Raw genomic sequence first — 19,710 nt, 5'->3', positions numbered from 1 at the left:
AATAAAGCAACATTCATACACTGGAACTCTAAAACGTGGCTGTGTAACCACTTACTATCAAATCATTGACATGATTGACAGGCAGTTTGTTAACAGTACTATTCAATAGAAGGTTTTAGTAATTATAATCACTGCAATTTTTTTTCTTTAAATATTTCCTTCCCCAAATAGCAACATAAATATTTAAAACTTATCTTGACGTAATTTAGTAACTTTTTATTACAGGAACTAAAATAAATGCCAAAAGTTTAATGAAGTTCAGCAATATAGGGGTACGTGTTCCTCACATGTACGACAGAAAAAAATGGATACTTCCTCTACTTGATGCCTGACATTTTGTACTTTGGTAACAACCACAGCTGAATTTTCAGGGTTATGATAATTGAAGTATGTCCAATAATGTTACAACAGGGTTCTTGCTCCTTTGTAACTTACCATTTATTGTATATTCCCTTGTTTAGCTTGGCCTCTCTAAATGTTACATTTCTATGAATGAATTACAGAAATAAGATTTGGGAGTAATTAAATACAATGATGAGAATTTTAAATTTGAGGTAATAAGAGAGCAGTGTACAAAAAATTAAAATCTGAATATTTTTGGAGGTGCATTTTAAACATATGCATAATTGCATGCATCCTTAATGATTATTCAAGGGTTTGGGTCTCGGCTCCTACTAAATCCTACCATGCAAATCCCTGCTAACCCACCACCTTGATGTAGTGTTGCCGGAAGAAGATTTACAAAAGTGATCAACCCTGATTCTAAACCCGATCACCTGAGTATAAAACGTCAGAGTATATGGGATGGAACTGAGTTCCATTAGGCGCCCTGGTAACGTAGCGGTTTGCATGACGCTATTACAGCTCAGAGCTTTGGAGTTCAATTTTGCTGCCTTCCATAAGGAGTTTGTACGTTCCCCCTGTGACCACACGAGTTTCCCTCGGGTGCTCCAGTTTCCTCCCAAATTCAGAGATGTACCGGTTAGTAGGTTAATTGGACATTGTAAATTGTCCTGTGATTGGGCTAGTGTTGCTGGGTGCCATATCTCATTGGTCTGGAAGGGCTTGTTCCGCACTGAATCTCTAAATTAAAAAAAAAATAAATTCCATGTTCACTCTTGTTGCAAAATGAATTCCTTGGCATTTCAAATTCCATGAATTTTAAGCTCAGTAACATTGTTGTTCGTTTTCATGCTTGTGGCACATCAGCCGGTATTTTTGCTGTTTCCACAGCATTTTGACTTGTTTTTTTACGAGGTCAAGTTGCTAGTTCAATGCTCAGCCCAGCATGGATGGAAAGTGTGCAAGGAACTGGCCAGATTTGAACTCAGTGCTGATTCGCCCGAAAGTCAGGTGCTGATGCCACTAAACCACTGGCCAGCAAGTCTGTAAGATGCTGAACATTAAATAAAATACCAGAAAGAAAGAGACAGCTGTTTTCATCATTGTTCTATAAAATATAATGGCATTTTTGACTCAAACAAAATCCCCTTTCAATATTTATTATTGATGTGGACAATTGATTATAATTACCTACGGTGTGAGGGTTTGAACACTCGGACCCCTGGATATTACTTGCACAACAATATCCAATACTTTGACAAGTTTGCGATATATCAAACTCTTTGGTTAGTCTTGTCACTCCAAATGATCCAATCGATACAATATGGTTATCATTGTGAATAGGTGAAAAACTGTAATATCAAAATGCATTGTTAGTGCACAGATCTACCAAATCCTCTGAAGGTTTATGGGAGCATTGTACTATAACAAAGCAAACGATTATGGAACTAGGTTAAAGCATTCTGTCTTATTAAATTTTCCTCATAAATGAAATGTACTGGACAGTTGAGACTCTTGAATCCCCTTGCAAACCACCTTTAGAAATAGCTTTTCTGCCTTTGTAAAGCATTTCTGACTCATTCAGTAAACATTACTGGTTTCTGTAGGGATCAGCCCACCAAGTTATTCCTAGTAACTCTGGTAGAAGAGCAAAGAAACCTCAGAAAATGACATTGAGAGATAATTTCTGATGGAATTCTTTCCATTGTGAGTTGTAATAGAAGCAGAAGGGCCATTGAAATCCTCGACAAAGCAGTAACTGCAATGTCATTGCAATGTCAGCAACTGCAGGAAAAGATGTTGAAACTTTGCGTTCTTAATATTTGGCTAAACCCATCTGAGAGCAGTATGAAAATACTGTGGTATGTAATTGTTTCCTTTGTGCATTCTAATCTGTGACTTGAAACTTAGTATACTTAAATAAATTTAATAAGATACAAGCTTCATAAACTTTCAAGTCCCTGCAAAAGACATAGGGCAGGGACTTCTAGAGCTGAATCACAAAGTGGAAGGCGTGTGCTTACACCAAAATTTTGTCATTTACATGGAGAGTATTCTGCCTGGAGATCAGTGACCAGTAATGTTCTGCAGAGATCTGTTCTGGTGTCCCTGCTCTTTGTGATTTTTATAAATAACTTGGATAAGGGAGTGGTAGGTTGGGTTAGTAAGTTTGCAGATAAAACAAAGGTTAGACGTATTATAGATAGTGTAGAATGTTGAATTGATAGGATGCAGAGCTGGTGACAGATCCGGAAAAGTGTGAAGTGATACTCTTTGGAAGATTGAACTTGTAGGCAGAGAACAGGGTTAATGACAAGATCTTAACCAGTATGGAGGAACAAAGGGATCTTGGGGCCCACGTCTATAGATTCTTCAAAGTTGTCACGCAGGTTGATAGGGTGGTTAGGAAAGCGTATGGTGTGTTTACCTTCATTAGTCAGGGGATTGAGTTCAAGAGCCATGAGGAATGTTGCAGCCCCATTAAACCCTACTTAGACTACACTTGGATCATTGTGTTCACTTCTAGTCCTCTCATTATGGGAAGGATGTGGGAGCTTTCAAGAGGGTGCAGTGGAGATTTATTAGGATGCGACCTGGATTAGACAGCATGAGGATAGATTGAGCAAGCTAGGGCTTTTCACTTGACAAGAGGTAACAATAGAGGTGTATAAGATGATAAGAGGCATAGAAAGAATGGACAGCTAATGCCTTTTTCCCTGGCGTATGTGGCTAATACCAGGAGGTTTAATTTTAAGGTGATTAGAGGAAAGCATAGGGGAATTTTTCAAAGGCAGGTTTCCAACACAGTGTGCGGTGGGCACGTGGAATGCACTGCTGGGGTAGTTTTAGAGACAGATACATCAGGAACGTTTATAAGATGAAAGAAATAATGAAGAGTTCTGAAGGAGGGAAGGTTAGAAGTTCAGTTCAACATCTTGGGTCTTGTGCTACACTGTACCATATTCTATATAATAACTTCCTGGTCGTACTACATGGTAAATTGTATATTTCATCCCATTCAATCTCTTCTTACCTCTCCTGTTTTTTATTTGAAACACAAGTAAATTGAAGCCTGGTACCCATGTTGACAAATGGTGCATTTCACAAAGTGATCAATTGAAGATGGCAAGAGCTAAACATAAAAGTGAAGAGTACCTTGTGCAGTTAAACCTCCAAGAAAGCTGAGGGACAAAGTAATTTTCTGTTGTGCAATACAACATTTTACGTGGCATTACTGTCATAGTCAACTTTGGCTTCTTGGGTTTTGCTGTCAAATGGAATTGTAGGATAACAAAATTAATACTTTTATAGACAATTAAAAACAAGTGTTTTTAATATTGCAAATTGCTGCAAAAAGTTACACCAAGAACCATATACTTAATAACTCTGATAACAACCTTCTATAGATGGGTAGTTGCTGATTGGCATGGACATGATTTTTCTGTAGTGTATGACTCTGGACTCCATCATGCTAACATTTAACACACAACATAGAACGGGACAGCACAGAAACAATTCCTTGATGTCTGGAACAATTGTGCCAGCCTAAGCTAATCCCACCTGCTTGCACATGGTCCATATCCCTTCTTTCCCTGCCAATCTGCTACATCTAGCAAGATCAACAACACCCTGGCGAAGCTACTGACCCAGCTGGAGATCACCACACCGGAACTGCTTCTTCAACTTCAGACTGCACCTGGACCAGACCACGTTCCTGGAGACCCGCGGCCTGCTACTGTGCCAGAGTGCTTGGAGACACAGCCCATTCCGACCAGCACCTCTCTGGAGCAGACGACCACACAGAAGTGACATCGGAGACATCAACATGCCCCAGACGCTTCCCCGGAGCGACCACCGTAAAGCCCCGTTGGTGGACATCCACAGCTGCCGGAAGTTAGGCCTCCGCCGCTGACCTCGGAAATCGAACCTGAGGCTCGGCTAGAGTGGAGGCCTCCGCAACCATGACTCAGCTCACAGACTTGTTTCAGCCAGGAGCCCGGCCCTCCAGGATTAAGTGTCGGCTTCGGGACCCGACCCAATCGACAGCCCGGGACCCCGGCAGCTGGAAGTGGCAGCGGAGTCTCCCCCATCACTCGGCCCAACTCAGAGCACCCAATGACGCGACCCGTGGGACGCGTCCACCAACCTCAAGGAGCTGACAACGACACACTGCATCAATGGAAACCTGGAAAGATGCACTATTTACCGAGGAAGCATAGGAAAAGAGCTGGGCTGCTGGTCAGATTGAAGCTGAGGGGCTTCAGGGTCCCTATGCCCACCATCCTACTAGCTAATATGCAAGCCATAGAGAACAAGGTGGATGATCTTAAAGGGAGACTCACCTACTGCAGGGAGATGCAGAACTGCTGTGTATTCTGTTTCACCGAGACCTGGCTCTCCCCTGCCATTCCCGACTGTGCCATCCGACTGGACAGCTTTTTGATCCAGCGGATGGACCGCACGGCGTCTTCGGGCAAGACGAGGGGAGATGGTGTCTGCCTACTGATCAACACTGCGTGGTGCTCAGACACAGTGGCACTGACAAGCTCCTGCAGCCTGGACCTGGAACACCTGTCGGTGAATTGTTGTCCCTACTATCTGCCATGGGAATTCACCTCGGTCATACTGACAGCGGTCTACATTCCCCCTCTCCCTCCCCGCCCCCCCCGAGGGCGGACGTGGAGTGTGCTCTGAACATACTGAATGCCAACATCAGTGAACTTGAGACCAGGTATCCGGAGGCTTTGCTTATTACAGCCGGGACTTTAACCAGGCCAACCTCAGAAGGGTGCTGTCAGAGTTATACCAACATGTCTCCTGCCCCACTAGAGGCCCGAATATACTTGACCACTGCTACACAGCAGTCAAGGATGCTTACCGTTCTGTCCCACGACCTCACTTCGGAAAATCGGACCATCAGGCTGTACTCCTCCTCGCGGCTTACAAACAGAAACTGAAGCAGGAGGTCACGGTGTCAAAAGTAGTGTCACGTTGGGCGGAGGAAACGGATGAGGTCCTCCGTGACTGCTTTGAATCGGTGGACTGGTTAGTATTCAAGGACTCGGCAGCTAACCTCGATGGGTATGCCTCAGCTGTCACGGACTTTATTTGGAAATGCACGGAGGACTGTGTATCTCTCAAGACGATCCGGGTATTCCCTAATCAGAAACCTTGGATGAATTATGAGGTCAAGTCCCTTTTGAAGGCTAGAGCTGCAGCTTTTAGGTCCGGGGATACCGGTCGTTACACAGAATCCAGGCGTGAACCGGGGAAAGCCATTAAGGGCGCCAAGAGGCAATATCGAGCCAAGTTGGAAGCCCAGGCTAACCAGAGGGATGCCAGTAGACTATGCGCAGGGTCTAAATGAGATCACTGGGTGCAAAGAAAAGGCTGGGAATATCAATAACTGTGGCATTTCTCTTCCTTCTTATTCTACACAAGATTCGAACAGAAGAGGAGCATCCTGCTCCCTCCGGATGAACCGGACCTGCTGGCATCGAGATTCATCGTCACCGAGGAGGACGTTAGAAGGACCTTCCTGAAGGTAAATCCAAGGAAGGCAACGAGCCCAGATGGCGTCCCAGGATGGGTCCTCCTGGCCCGTGCAAGTGAGCTACTGGAGTGTTTGCTGACATCTTCAACAGCTCCTTGCTTCAGTCTAAGATCCCTTCATGTTTTAAGAAGGCAACAATAATCCCGGTGTCGAAGAAGACCAAGGTGGCATGCCTGAATGACTATCGACCTGTGGCTCTGACATCAATTGCTATGAAGTGCTTCGAAAGATTAGTTATGGCACATATCAACCACAGCCTACCGGTCAACCTCGACGCTTTGCAATTCGTCTAACAGAGTAACAGGTCAATGGCAGATGCCATCTCGCTGGCCCTATATTCCTCCTTAGAACACCTGGAGAATAAAGACGCATATGTAAGGCTCCTTTTCATTGACTACAGCTCTGCCTTTAATACCATCATTCCAAATAAACTGATTCCTAAGCTCCGGAACCTGGGCCTTAGCACTCAGAACTGCAGCTGGATCTTTAACTTCCTCACAGGCAGGACCCAGGCTGTAAAAATAGGGGACAAGCTCTTCTCTACAATCACTCTGAGCACTGGTGCCCCACAAGGCTGTGTACTCAGCCCCCTGCTGTACTGTACACCCATGATTGCGTAGCCAAGTTTCCATCAAACTCAATACATAAGTTTGCTGATGACACCACAATTGTAGGTAATGATGAGTCTGAGTACAGAGAGAAAATTAAGAACCCGGTGGCATGGTGCGAAGACAATAAGCTATCCTTCAACGTCAGCAAGGTGAAGGAATTGGTTATTGACTTCAGAAGGAGTAGCGGACCGCACGACCTCATTTACATTGGTGGTGCGCAAGTGGAATAGGTCAAAAGCTTTAAGTTCCTCAGGGTCAATATCACAAATGACCTGACTTGGTCCAACCAAGCAGGGTTCACTGCCAAGAAGACCCACCAGCGCCTTTACTTCCTGAGAAAACTAAATAAATTTGGCCTGTCCCCTAAAACCCTCACTAATTTTTATAGATGCACCGTAGGAAGCATTCTTCTGGGGTGCATCACAACCTGATATGGAAGTTGTCCTGTCCAAGACCGGAAGAAGCTGCAGAAGATCGTGAACACAGCGCAGCACATCACACAAACCAATCTTCCGTCCTTGGACTCACTTTACACTGCACGCTGTCGGAGCAGTGCTGCCAGGATAATCAAGGACACGACCCACCCAGCCAACACACTTTTCGTCCCTCTTCCCTCTGGGAGAAGGCTCAAGAGCTTGAAGACTCATATGGCCAAGTTTGGGAACAGCTTCTTTCCAACTGTGATAAGACTGCTGAACGGATCCTGACCCAGATCTGGGCCGTACCCTCCAAATAACCGGACCTCCCTCTTGGTTTTTTTGCACTACCTTACTTTCCCTTTTCTATTTTCTATCTATGATTTATAATTTAAATTTTTAATATTTACTATCGATTTGTACTCTAGGGAGCGCGAAGCGCAGAATCAAATGTTGCTGTGATGATTGTACGCTCTAATATCAATTGTTTGGCGACAATAAAGTATAAAGAATAAGTATAATTTCCTTTGAATTTTCCCTCCTCACCCTGAAGCTATGCCCTCTATATATGACATTTTCACTCTTGAAAACATACTCCACATACCCTATCTATGCCCCTCATTTTTTGATCAACCCTCACTCTCCAACACTCCAAATAAAACAATCCAAGTCTGGCAAGTCTGAATGATGTCTCACCAACAAACAACAGCGAGAGAACTACGTAAACATGCCCACATACACTTATAGAGAAAGCAGTGCTGACCATTACAGGGAGGGCCGCCAATAGAACTATGACCACTTTAAGCTTTAAAGCATTAAAGATGATGCTATAACCTAATGTTAATCCTCTTTCTCACGTTCCATTCCCCTTCAGTCACAATCTCTTTTTATTCCCAACCTAAAGAGGTTATGAACAACTTTCATTCCTCCTTTTCACTCCCCTCCCCAAGTCACAATATTATCTTGGTTTCGTTTCACATCACCAAGAAATAAAGCTTAGCAGGGCAGTGAAGGAAGATGAGAAAGGAAGTGCAGGTGAAGACAGTGATGAGGAAGAAGCAGAATCATTCAAGGTTCAAAGTAAATTTATTGTCGAAATATATACATGTAATCATTTTCTGGCAGGCATTCATGGTAGAACAAAGAAATACAACAGGCAATCAATTTGCAAAATTTTTCAAACTTTGTAATTAACAATAAAAACAAATAATAATAAAAAATACATAGTAAATACAGTAAATAATATGGAGAACATGAGTTGTGGAGTCCTTGAAAGTGAGCCCATAGGTTGTCGAATTAATTCAGCATTGAGATGAGTGAAATTATCCACGCTGGTCTGGGAGCCTGATGGTCGAACTTCACATGCAGCCACCTTGTCAGTTGTCAGTCAATGAGGCAGACCTGCACATAATTAGTTCCAGCTGAGCGGGGTCACAAGTGAGTGTCTCTGAATGAGCCTGACATGAGAACGTTGATGGTCAGGTTGACAGGTAAATGTAATCAAAGTGGTGTAATGGGAATGCTACCTGAAAACATTCGTTCCCTATCAAGGTCCGTGGTACATACTACACCAGGTTGGAATTCAGCTTTGAGACCAAAATTTTTCAGCATGAATGGAACCAGCTGACAGCAGAAGTAGTGGATGCAGGTTTGATTTCAATATTTAAGAGACATTTGGAGACATGAATGGATGGGAGAGGTATGAAAGGCTATAGCCCAGTTGAAGGTTGATGGAACTAGGCAGAATAATAGCTCAGCATGGACTAGATAGGCTAAAGGGACTGCTTCTATGCTGTAATGCCAACTCTGTTTGCATACTTGTCGGCCCAACTAAAATTCTGCATCTTAAGGCCTCTCAGCCTTTGTTGCAGCACAATTTCAGGCACCAGTTTCTGAGTTCTGCAGAACAGCTCAGGCTGCTGCATCAATGCTGTTAATTATGAGTGCTTTGAAAGTGCAACAAACTCACCCCCCCCCCACACCCCAGAGGTTATCAGGTGAGCTGTGGTGATTTTTGTTTTGTAGAGCATGAACCCGCTGATTTCTCTGTGCAATGCAGCATTTGCCCTCACACTCATTTTACACAGTCAGTGCCTTTGCTCGTGCCTGCTGCTGGCCATTGCAGGAGGCCGTGATTCAAGGTATGGCTAAACAAACCGACGCAGTAGCTGTCACAATCCAAAGACATAGCAGTCTTTACTTTTGAGAGTCATCAGCATTCAATTAGGTGTGCCTCCATGATTGTGAAAGTCAAAGCATCACAGAAGGTAAACCCAGAGTAATGTCCGTACACAATTTGCTATGACTTATTTGGTGTTACACTTTATTTTGGCATTACTATCAAGCAGATTTGTGATGGTCAGGGACTATTGAAGGATGGCAAACTCAGCAGAACGGAAACAGAAAATCACATTCTATGTTGTTCTTTGACTTTCTCCAGCACCTTCCTCTCCTCTTCCGTTTCCAGCTCCTCACTGGTTTTACACTTGTGTCGGTAGCATTGTACACCATACTGTTGCCCATCATTAATCTTCTTGTTTGCGCTGTTAAATACAGCAAGGTTTCTTGGTCCGGGAAATGGAAACATTGCTCGAGCATGCCGCCGCTCAGCTCAGTCATGTTTTGAGATTCAAGACTGTCTGTTGGCCGCTGATGGAATAACAGCCCTCTGCTGCAGCTCCTAATTTACTTACTTTTCTCTCCAACCTTTTGAAATACTATTGTTAGATGGGATATTATTTTAATATGACTACTAAGGCAGCTTTGGAAGCTATTACGAGTTCAATTCAAAAGCTTACTGAGGAGTTTCAACAGTTTAGGAAAGAAATCAGCGCTGAAATTAAATAAATAGGTACTGAACTAGAAGATATTCAAGCAATTCTAACCGAACATAATAAGAAGTTAAAGGAACATGAAGATGTTATTACTTTACTGGACGGGAGAGTGGATGATATGCAAAAGCTATATGAAAAACAATTTAAGACCAATCAAATGGTGAGACAGAAGATTATTGATTTGGAAAACAGAAATAGGAGGAACAACTTATGAATCTTGGGACTTAAAGAACAAATGGAAAGAGATAATCCTAAAGAATTCTTCACAAATCTTTTGATGGAATTATTCCCTGATATTATAAAGTCTCTGCCTTTGATTGATCGTGCTCACAGGTCACCTATCTATGGATCAGCTTCAAAATCTAAACCAAGATCAGTCATTATATGTTTCCATGAATTTCAAATAAAGGATCGTCTGATTCAAGCTGCATGAAAAAGGTATGATTGACTACCAAGGTCAAAAGATACATATTGTTCAAGATTTTTCATCAGAGGTTATGGCAGAACGTGCTAAATTCAAAAAAGTTATGATGGAGTTATACAGTCAAAATTTTAAACCCTCTCTTCATTCTCTGACTCGACAGAGGATTACATTGAAGGACGGATCATTTAAATGGTTTTATATGAAGGAACAGGCGCAAGAATTTTTAGACTAAAAAAAAAGACTATATATATAGAATAGACTAAGAATCTTGCAAAAACAGAAATACTACATATTAAAAAATGACTGTTTAATATTTTTAGTATCAATAATTGTTATTTCTGTTTGATAACCCCGCCTAAGCTTGTTTACCACTGTATTTTATTTAGTCTTGTTTGGAAAAGTAAATAACCTTGAATTCTTGGAGTGGTTCCAACAGGCTTTCCAAGGGAATGTGTTTAGGTAACATAGAAACATAGAAACATAGAAAATAGGTGCAGGAGTAGGCCATTCGGCCCTTTGAGCCTGCACCACCATTTATGATGATCAAGGCTGATCATCCAACTCAGAACCCTGCACCAACCTTCCCTCCATACCCCCTGATCCCCGTAGCCACAAGGGCAATATCTAACTCCCTCTTAAATATAGCCAATGAACCGGCCTCAACTGTTTCCTGTGGCAGAGAATTCCACAGATTCACCACTCTCTGTGTGAAGAAGTTTTTCCTAATCTCAGTCCTAAAAGGCTTCCACTTTATCCTCAAACTGTGACCTCTCGTTCTGGACTTCCCCAACATCGGGAACAATCTTCCTGCATCAAGCCTGTCCAATCCCTTTAGGATTTTATATGTTTCAATCAGATCCCCCCTCAATCTTCTAAATTCCAACAAGTACAAGCCTAGTTCATCCAGTCTTTCTTCATATGAAAGTCCTGCCATCCCAGGAATCAATCTGGTGAACCTTCTTTGTACTCCCTCTATGGCAAGGATGTCTTTCCTCAGATTAGGGGACCAAAACTGCACACAATACTCCAGGTGTGGTCTCACCAAGACCTTGTACAACTGCAGTAGTACCTCCCTGCTCCTGTACTCGAATCCTCTCGCTATAAATGCCAGCATACCATTCGCCTTTTTCACCGCCTGCTGTACCTGCATGCCCACTTTCAATGACTGGTGTATAATGACACCCAGGTCTCGTTGCACCTCCCCTTTTCCTAATCGGCCACCATTCAGCTAATAATCTGTTTTCCTATTTTTGCCACCAAAGTGGATAACTTCACATTTATCCACATTAAATTGCATCTGCCATGAATTTGCCCACTCACCCAACCTATCTAAGTCACCCTGCATCCTCTTAGCATCCTCCTCACAGCTAACACTGCTGCCCAGCTTCGTGTCATCCGCAAACTTGGAGATGCTACATTTAATTCCCTCATCCAAGTCATTAATATATATTGTAAACAACTGGGGTCCCAGCACTGAGCCTTGCAGTACCCCACTAGTCACTGCCTGCCATTCTGAAAAGGTTCCGTTTATTCCCACTCTTTGCTTCCTGTCTGCTAACCAATTCTCTATCCACATCAATACCTTACCCCCAATACCGTGTGCTTTAAGTTTGCACATTAATCTCCTGTGTGGGACCTTGTCAAAAGCCTTTTGAAAATCCAAATATACCACATCCACTGGTTCTCCCCTATCCACTCTCCTAGTTACGTCCTCAAAAAATTCTATGAGATTCGTCAGACATGATTTTCCTTTCACAAATCCATGCTGACTTTGTCCGATGATTTCACCGCTTTCCAAATGTGCTGTTATCACATCCTTGATAACTGACTCCAGCAGTTTCCCCACCACCGACGTTAGGCTAACCAGTCTATAATTCTCTGGTTTCTCTCTCCCTCCTTTTTTAAAAAAGGTAAGTAGATAGTGGTTGCTCTATGACCAAGTTTCTCTCTTTCGGAGGGGGAGGAGGGATGGGGAGTCTTTTTTTCTTGAAGCTGATTTGGGAATCTGGTCAATTCTGTTGCTTAGTTAACATATTTCAAGGTTTATTATTTGGGTTTGATATAGATTTTTCTGATTGCTATTTTAATCTTTCTTATAAAGAGCCTTAAAATGGATCAAAGTATTAATTTACTTAGTTTTAACATAAAAGGATTAAATCACCCTGTGAAAAAATAAGATTTTTGCCTATATTAAAAAACTTAAGATACCCATTGTTTTTCTTCAAGAAACACAGGTATGTAAGTGTGACAATTCATGATTTTTTTTTAAATCGATGGAGAGAATCTCATTTTCATTCTTCATTTCAGGCCAAAGCAAGGGGAGCTTAATCCTCATAGATAATAAAGTTCCCTTTGTTCAACATAAAGTAATTTCTGATACTAATGGGTGTTTTGTTTTAGTATCAGGGAAACTAAATAACAAATTAATGGTATTTGCCAATGTATATGCTCCAAATACAGATGATCCAGGTTTCTTTGAGTGTTTTTTTTCATTTTTGCCAGATCTAAGTCTGTAGTCATTGGTGATGGGTGGAGACTTTAATTGTTGCTTAGATTTAGTTTTAGATCATTCATCTTTTAAACCAATGATACTAAATAAATCAGCTGTGCTTATTAAATCTTTTTTAATGAAATGTGGCATTGTTGATGCCTGGCATTTTTTTTATTCAGTAGATAAGGAATATTCATTTTTTTCTCATGTTCATCATACATATTCCAGGATTGATTTTTTTTATTGATAGCCAAATGATTCCATTAGTTCAATCTTGTGAATATAAAGAGATTGCTGTTTCAGATCACGCTCCTGTGTTTCTATCTTTAAATCTTCCTGGTCTTCTTCAAACAAATAGATTTTGGTGATTTAATCTAACTTTGTTATCTGATAAAGATTTATTAAAGTTTATGGAGAGACAAATTACCTTTTTTTTTGAAGAGAATAAATTAGAGGAAACTTCTAGTCTTAACAGATGGGATGCCTTTAAGGCATATATTAGAGGATAAATTATTTTTTATACTGCAAGTATTAAGAGGAAAGCTAATAAAGAGAGAAGTGATTTAGCTGATCAGCTGAAGCAGTTAGACCAAGAGTATGCCTTGGCTCCAGAACCTGCTCTATATAAAAGATGTGTTGAAATTAAAACTAAATATGATCTTCTTTTAACTTATCCAATTGAAACCCAACGCCTAAAAGATGAAAGTCAATTTTATATTCATGGTGATAAAACAAGTAAACTATTGGCTGATCAAATTAAAACCTTTAGAGCTAAACAACAGATTAAGGCATCCGTTAGTCTTGTGAGACTATGGATCTGCGCCTGGAAAATCTTCACTCTCCAGGGCGCAGGCCTGGGCAAGGTTGTAAGGAAGACCAGCAGTTGCCCATGCTGCAAGTCTCCCCTCTCCACAACACCAGTGTTGTCCAAGGGAAGGGCATTAGGACTCGTACAGCTTGGCACCGGTGTCGTTGCAGGAGCAATGTGTGATTAAGTGCCTTGCTCAAGGACACAACATGTTCCCTTGGCTGGGGCTTGAACTCAAGACCTTCAGGTCACTAGTCCAATGCCTTAACCACTTGGCCACATGCCCACACAATCAACAGATTAAAGAAATATGCAAAGCTAATGGTGATAGGACAACTGATTATTTAGAAATAAGTGATACTTTCATAGAATTTTACTCTAAACCTTATAGTTCTGAATCTTCTAAGGATGATACTGTAATGAACAATTTTTTAGTTCAACTAAATATTCCTACAGTATCTGCCAACAGCAGAAGATTGGTGGAACAACTTATTTCTTTTGAGGAAATTGTTGAGGCTATGCGCTCATTATGTTTGAAGAAAGCTCTGTGTCCAGATGGATTTTCTGGAGAATTTTACAAGACCTTTTCCTTACTGCTTATACCTCATTTATGTTCAGTTTTTCGGATTCATTTAAGTCAGGCAAACTTCCTCAATCTTTTTATGAGGCTTCCATTTCACTCAGTCTTAAAAAGAATAAGGATCCAACTGAATGCTCTTCTTATGGATCAATTTCTTTACTTAATGTTGATGCTAAGATCTTATCTAAAGTTTTGGCCCATAGGATTGAAAATATTTTACCATCTGTCATTTCTGATAACCAAACCAGATTTATCAAAAATCAATATTCTCACTTTAATATTCCCCAGTTATTAAATGTTATTTATTCTCCTTCTAACATGATATCAGAATGTGTGGTATCCCTAGATGCTGAGAAAGCTTTCAACAGAGTTGAATGGAATTATTTATATAAAACTTTAGAAAAATTTAATTTTGGACCTGTTTTCATTCAATGGATTAAATTATTTTATTTAGCCCCTTCTGCTAGGGTTATCCCTAATTTTCATAACTTCAAACCATTTAAGCTTCAATGTGGCACTAGACAAGGTTGTCCATTGAGCCCTTTGCTTTTTGATCTGGCTTTAGAACCTTTAGCCATTGCTTTTTGAGAATCTAATGATATCACCGGTATCAACGATACTATTCATAAAGTCTCATGTATGCTGATGATTTGCTGCTATTTATTTCTAATGTTGAGACTTCATTACCCCTTGTGCTTTCTTTACTCTCCTGTTTTAGCCAGTTTTCAGGTTATAAATTAAACCTACATAAAGGTGAACTTCTCCTTTTGAACAATTTGATACCAACGAATTCTAACTTCCTTTTAAAATTGTAAGAAACCAGTTTACCTATTTAGGTGTAACAATCACTAAAAATTATAATTGTCTATTTAAAGAAAATTTTCTTACTCTATTGTATCATGTAAAAAGAATACTATCAAGTTGGTTGCCTCTTTTGTTATCGTTAATTGGTCAAATTAACTCTATCAAAATGAATATATTACCTAAATTGATATATCTTTTTCAGGCATTGCTGGTTTTCATTCCTAAATCCTTTTTTTGATTCACTTGACCCTATTGTATCTTCTTATATATGGAAGAATAAGCATTCTAGATTAAATAAAATTCATCTTCAGAAAGATAAAAAGAATGGAGGATTAGCCTTACCAAGCTTTAGATTTTATTATTGGGCAGTTAATAACATTTTGGTTATATTATATAAATTGTGAGGATTGCCCAAGGTGGGTTTTTTTAGAAGCTAATTCTGTTAATAAATTCTCTATTATTTCTCTTCTTGGATCCTCACTTCCTTTGTCTTTGGGTAAGTTAACTGATAATCTGGTAGCTAAACACACTATGAGGATTTGGATACAAATCTGAAAATATGTTGGCTTATTGGGACTTTTTCTAAGTTTTTTAAACCCTCTATGATTGATGTGGCTTTTAAAAAATGGGATAGATTAGGTATTAAATGCTTTCAGGACTTGTTTGTAGAGGGAAGTCTTTTCTCGTCTGAACAATTGTCAACTAAATATAGTTTACCCAAAACGCATTTTTTCAATATCTACAAATAAGAGATTTTTTACGTCTCAAATAAGTACATTTGCTAAAAGTCCTGATCATAATCTACTAGATGTAATCTTTAATCTGAAACCTTTTTATAATGGATCTATATCTAATATTTATAATATGCTGTTGGGAATGAGAAGTGTTCTTTTAGATAAAATTAAAAATCTTTGGGAACAAGATTTACAGACTTCAATTTCTGAGGAAACTTGGAATCAAATTTTTATATTGGTCAACACTTCATCGTTATGTGCCCATCACTCTCTCTTTCAATTTAAAGTGCTCCATAGGGCCCATATGACTAAGGGTAAGTTGTCTCATTTTTATTTAGATAGATCTCTGTACTGTGATAAATGTAATAATGGAGAAGCTTCACTCATTCATATGTCTTGGACATGTTGGAGTCTTGGAAGATATTAGAAAGAAGTATTTCAAACCTTTTCAATACTTTTTAAAGTAAATTTCAAGCCTAATCCTTTGACTGCTTTATTTGGTGTTGTTGGAGGAAAGGACATTATTCTGGAGCCATCTGATTTGCACATTTTGGCTTTTATGTCTCTTATGGCCAGAAGGATGCTTTTGCTTAAATGGAAAGATTTGGCCCCTCCTATTCACGCCCAATGGTTACGTGATGTCATGTCATGTTTAAATTTAGAGAAGATTTGATGTTCAATCTTTGAATCTAATCAAGACTTTCAAACATTGTGGGGACCTTTTCTGAATTATTTTCAAAACCTTTGATTTGCTGTTACAGCACCAATGATGACTAACAATCTTTTTTCTTTTTTTTCTACTAATCAGCTTCGGTCTTGGTAGTGGGTTAGATTTTTTTAATATAATAAAATTATTATTTTTCAATGTTACGAACTAATTGACTTGTACGAATACAGGGTAAGGAGTCTTTATATGCGATTTAGTTTAACATATTGACTTTTTTTTCCTGTACTCTGTATTCTTATATATATAAATTAATAAAAATATTGGAAAGACGTATTTTGAGTTCAGCAAGGGTTGCAATGTATGCATTCTGCCCATATATGTACAGGTTGCACACTAAACATAGTCATTGTATCTATATACTGCCCTTGTCAAACTATAGCCATGCCCTAAGTGCAGCTGATACAATAAACAACTGCCTTACAAAGGCATGGTGGCTGCTGCCAACTGACCTGCATAATTCACTGCCCGGAGTCACACACAAACAGGAAGCTGAGCAAATAAAGTCATTTCTGATTTGAGTTAAAGGACTGGATTGATAGGCATGAACCTCAAAGCAATATACATGAAATCAACAGTGCCCTGCTCTGCAGGGGAGCCTGGAATCTTGCCAAAGCATGTTGTCTCTCTTCTTAATAGTAACTCAAGGAAAGAATGAAATGAAATAGGAAGTGTTGGTGGCGTTCCTTTTGCAGTACTTGAAGGTAATTCCACTGCTATTGCAACATAGAGCAATACCTGCTCTGAAGTTTTGCTTTTTGCTCCCACAGATAGATCTCAGTAAGAACATTCTTATATTTGAATCAGAATCAGGTCTTTTACCATTGGCATATGTCATGAAATTTGTTGTTTCATGTCAGCAGTACAGTACTAGACATAAAAAGTTACTAAAAGTCACAATAAAAAATAAATAATTAGTGGAAAAGAGGAATGGCAAGGTACAGACATCTCATGTGCATTGTTTCTCTCCAAAGTTTGCATAAAATATTTGAAACCTGGACGTCCTGGTGAATACAGCCTCCTAAAATCTTCCTCACCCTGTTTACCCTTCTGGCAGCTTGTCACATGCTGTGCCCATTGTTAGTGCTTGTAGCCATGCTGTGTTACAAGGAGAATGTTTAGTGTCTGTCTAATGGACCATGTCTGAAAGCAATTTCTGCAAATGCCTTATTTGAAAGAGCATCTGTCAGGACATGCCACCCATTCTGTAAACCCCTGCAAGCTTGAAACCAAACACCAGTAGCAGTGAAACAAAAGAGATAAGAAATCAACTACCATCAACTCTGTTATTCCTTCAGAGCAAAATTGCTCAAAATTTCTTCTCTCTGGCTCTCTGATGAACATCTGTTCAGATGTTCCAGTTAAAAGGCTGTACGTGCAGTATTCAGTTAAGTAGTATCATGATTCTCTGGTTATGCATATCACCAGTTGGCATTTGTATGCCTGGGCTAATGTCTTCATCAGTATGGCAGCCACCATGACTCACATCACAGGAGCAGAGATCACTAGAATCTGGAATGGATCCTGGACTCACTGGAGTTTAGAAGAATGGTGGGGGGAGGGGGCCTGATCTCATTGAAACCTATTGAATATTGAAAATCCTGGATAGAGTGGATATGGAGAAGATGTTTCCTACAGTGAGTGAGTCTAGGACCAGAGGACACAATCAGAATAGAGGGACATCCATTTAGAACAGAGATGAGTCGGAATTTCTTTAGCCAGAGGGTGGTGAATCTGTGGAATTCATTGCCATGGACAGCTGTGGAGGCCACGTCATTGAGTATATTTGAAGTAGAGGTCGATAGATTCTTAATTAGTGAGGGTGTTAAATCCAATCTAATCCAATCTAATCTAAATGTTACTGGGAAAAGACAGAAGAATGGGGCTGAGAGGGATAGTAAATCAGCCATGATGGAATGGCAGAACAGTCTTGATGGGCTGAGTGATCTGTTTCTGCTCCTACGTTTTATGGTCTTAACCCATAGAAGATCCAATTTCATTCCCCATTATCTGTTTCTTGAATACGCATATCAAACCTCAACTTCATCCAAAGGCAAAACATCCCATAATGCAGCACTCCTTCAGTATTGAAGTGGAATGTTATCTTAGGTGAACAGCTTGAACCCAAATACAAGCCTTTAATTTACAACCTTCTTACCGAAAATACATATTTGTGACATTTTCCCTTCTCTAATTGTCCAGATAGGGGAAACACTAAGGATGCTGCTAATCTTCTCAGTTACATTTTGAATTTTAAACAAAAATGTCACCATAGGTTTCGTATTCAACATAAAGTGGGACTTCAATTTCACACTTTCTTACAATAGAGATATTAATATGTATTCCCTCCCCAATTGTACCCTAATATTAGGGAAAAAACTTGTGTAGTTGAATATCATTGATATGGGTCTGTGGATGAACAGTGACCATTACTTCTTCACATGTTGGAAATTATACTTAATTATTTCATTACTTACCTCTAACAACAACTTTAAAATTAATCGTCCAATTTGTATTTCCATTTTCAACTGTGACAGAATATACACCAGTGTGCCTTTCCCTGATTCGCAAAATTGTAAAACTCGTAACTTGACTGAAAAGAAAAATAAGGATCAGATCAATTGATCAACAGGAAAAGTAATCAGTGGATTTGTTCTTTGTTGTGCATCACTAATCACGTATATACTTCCCTCTTCTCTTCAGGAAGTAACTTAAAATCAGAAAATGATTAAGTTGCTATTGAAAAGCAATACAATTGTAAATATAGCCAAACAAGTTAGCTTATCCTTTAAAATTCAAAAATGCAGGTGCAGGAACTACACAGTAAATGAAGATGAATCACCAAAACTATGAACAGCACCATATCTATCAAATGCTTTGATTTCAGAGAAGTACATTCTATTGCATTTACTCAACAAAGTTTATTCATTTTGATCAAAAAATCAGCCTGGATTTCCTATCAAGTATCTGGCTTCTTTCAATGGACAAATGTAGCTAAGATTTAACGTGCAGTAACAATGGAGAATCCTGTCCTCCTGAGATTATGGAGATCACTGAGGAATAGCTGTGATTCCAGGGACACAAATTTGACATTCCCTTTCAGGAATACAATTCATCTTGCTCTACCACACTCCTAACACCCCTTGTCTTGCAAGGCCCCTCATCTAGGCTAATTACTCTCCCATGGTTAAATGGTCCAGTCCATACTGAGGCTTTCTAAGTCCAATTCTAATCAAAATTGTCTTCAAAGCCATCAGTTGTTTCTGTTAGAGAAAGGCAACTGCCTTTCATGAACCATATTGCAACTAATAGGATAGCACTCGCAGAACTTCTGGAATAGGAAAAGAATGAAGGCAAGCCTTACCAAATTGAACAAGATTGATTCATT

At 39.8% G+C, this 19,710-nt stretch overlaps 1 protein-coding gene across 1 annotated transcript in view; it reads right to left on the bottom strand.

The window, feature by feature from the left end:
• Nucleotides 1–19,710, bottom strand: part of flt3 (fms related receptor tyrosine kinase 3) — a 95,325-nt gene that overhangs the window by 56,427 nt on the left and 19,188 nt on the right. The window contains exons 5-7 of the mRNA XM_072262977.1: nt 18,800–18,915; nt 3,499–3,610; nt 1,534–1,694 (exon numbers count right to left, since the gene is read on the bottom strand). Of these exons, the coding sequence (XP_072119078.1) occupies nt 1,534–1,694; nt 3,499–3,610; nt 18,800–18,915 (389 nt within the window). The remainder of the gene's footprint in view (nt 1–1,533; nt 1,695–3,498; nt 3,611–18,799; nt 18,916–19,710) is intronic.

The sequence above is a fragment of the Mobula birostris genome, chromosome 7 (genome assembly GCF_030028105.1).
Source record: "Mobula birostris isolate sMobBir1 chromosome 7, sMobBir1.hap1, whole genome shotgun sequence".
NCBI classification, from domain to species: Eukaryota; Metazoa; Chordata; class Chondrichthyes; order Myliobatiformes; family Myliobatidae; genus Mobula; species Mobula birostris.
The sequence above is the reverse complement of the archived record's forward strand: the minus strand, read 5'-3'. Positions and strand labels throughout refer to the sequence as shown.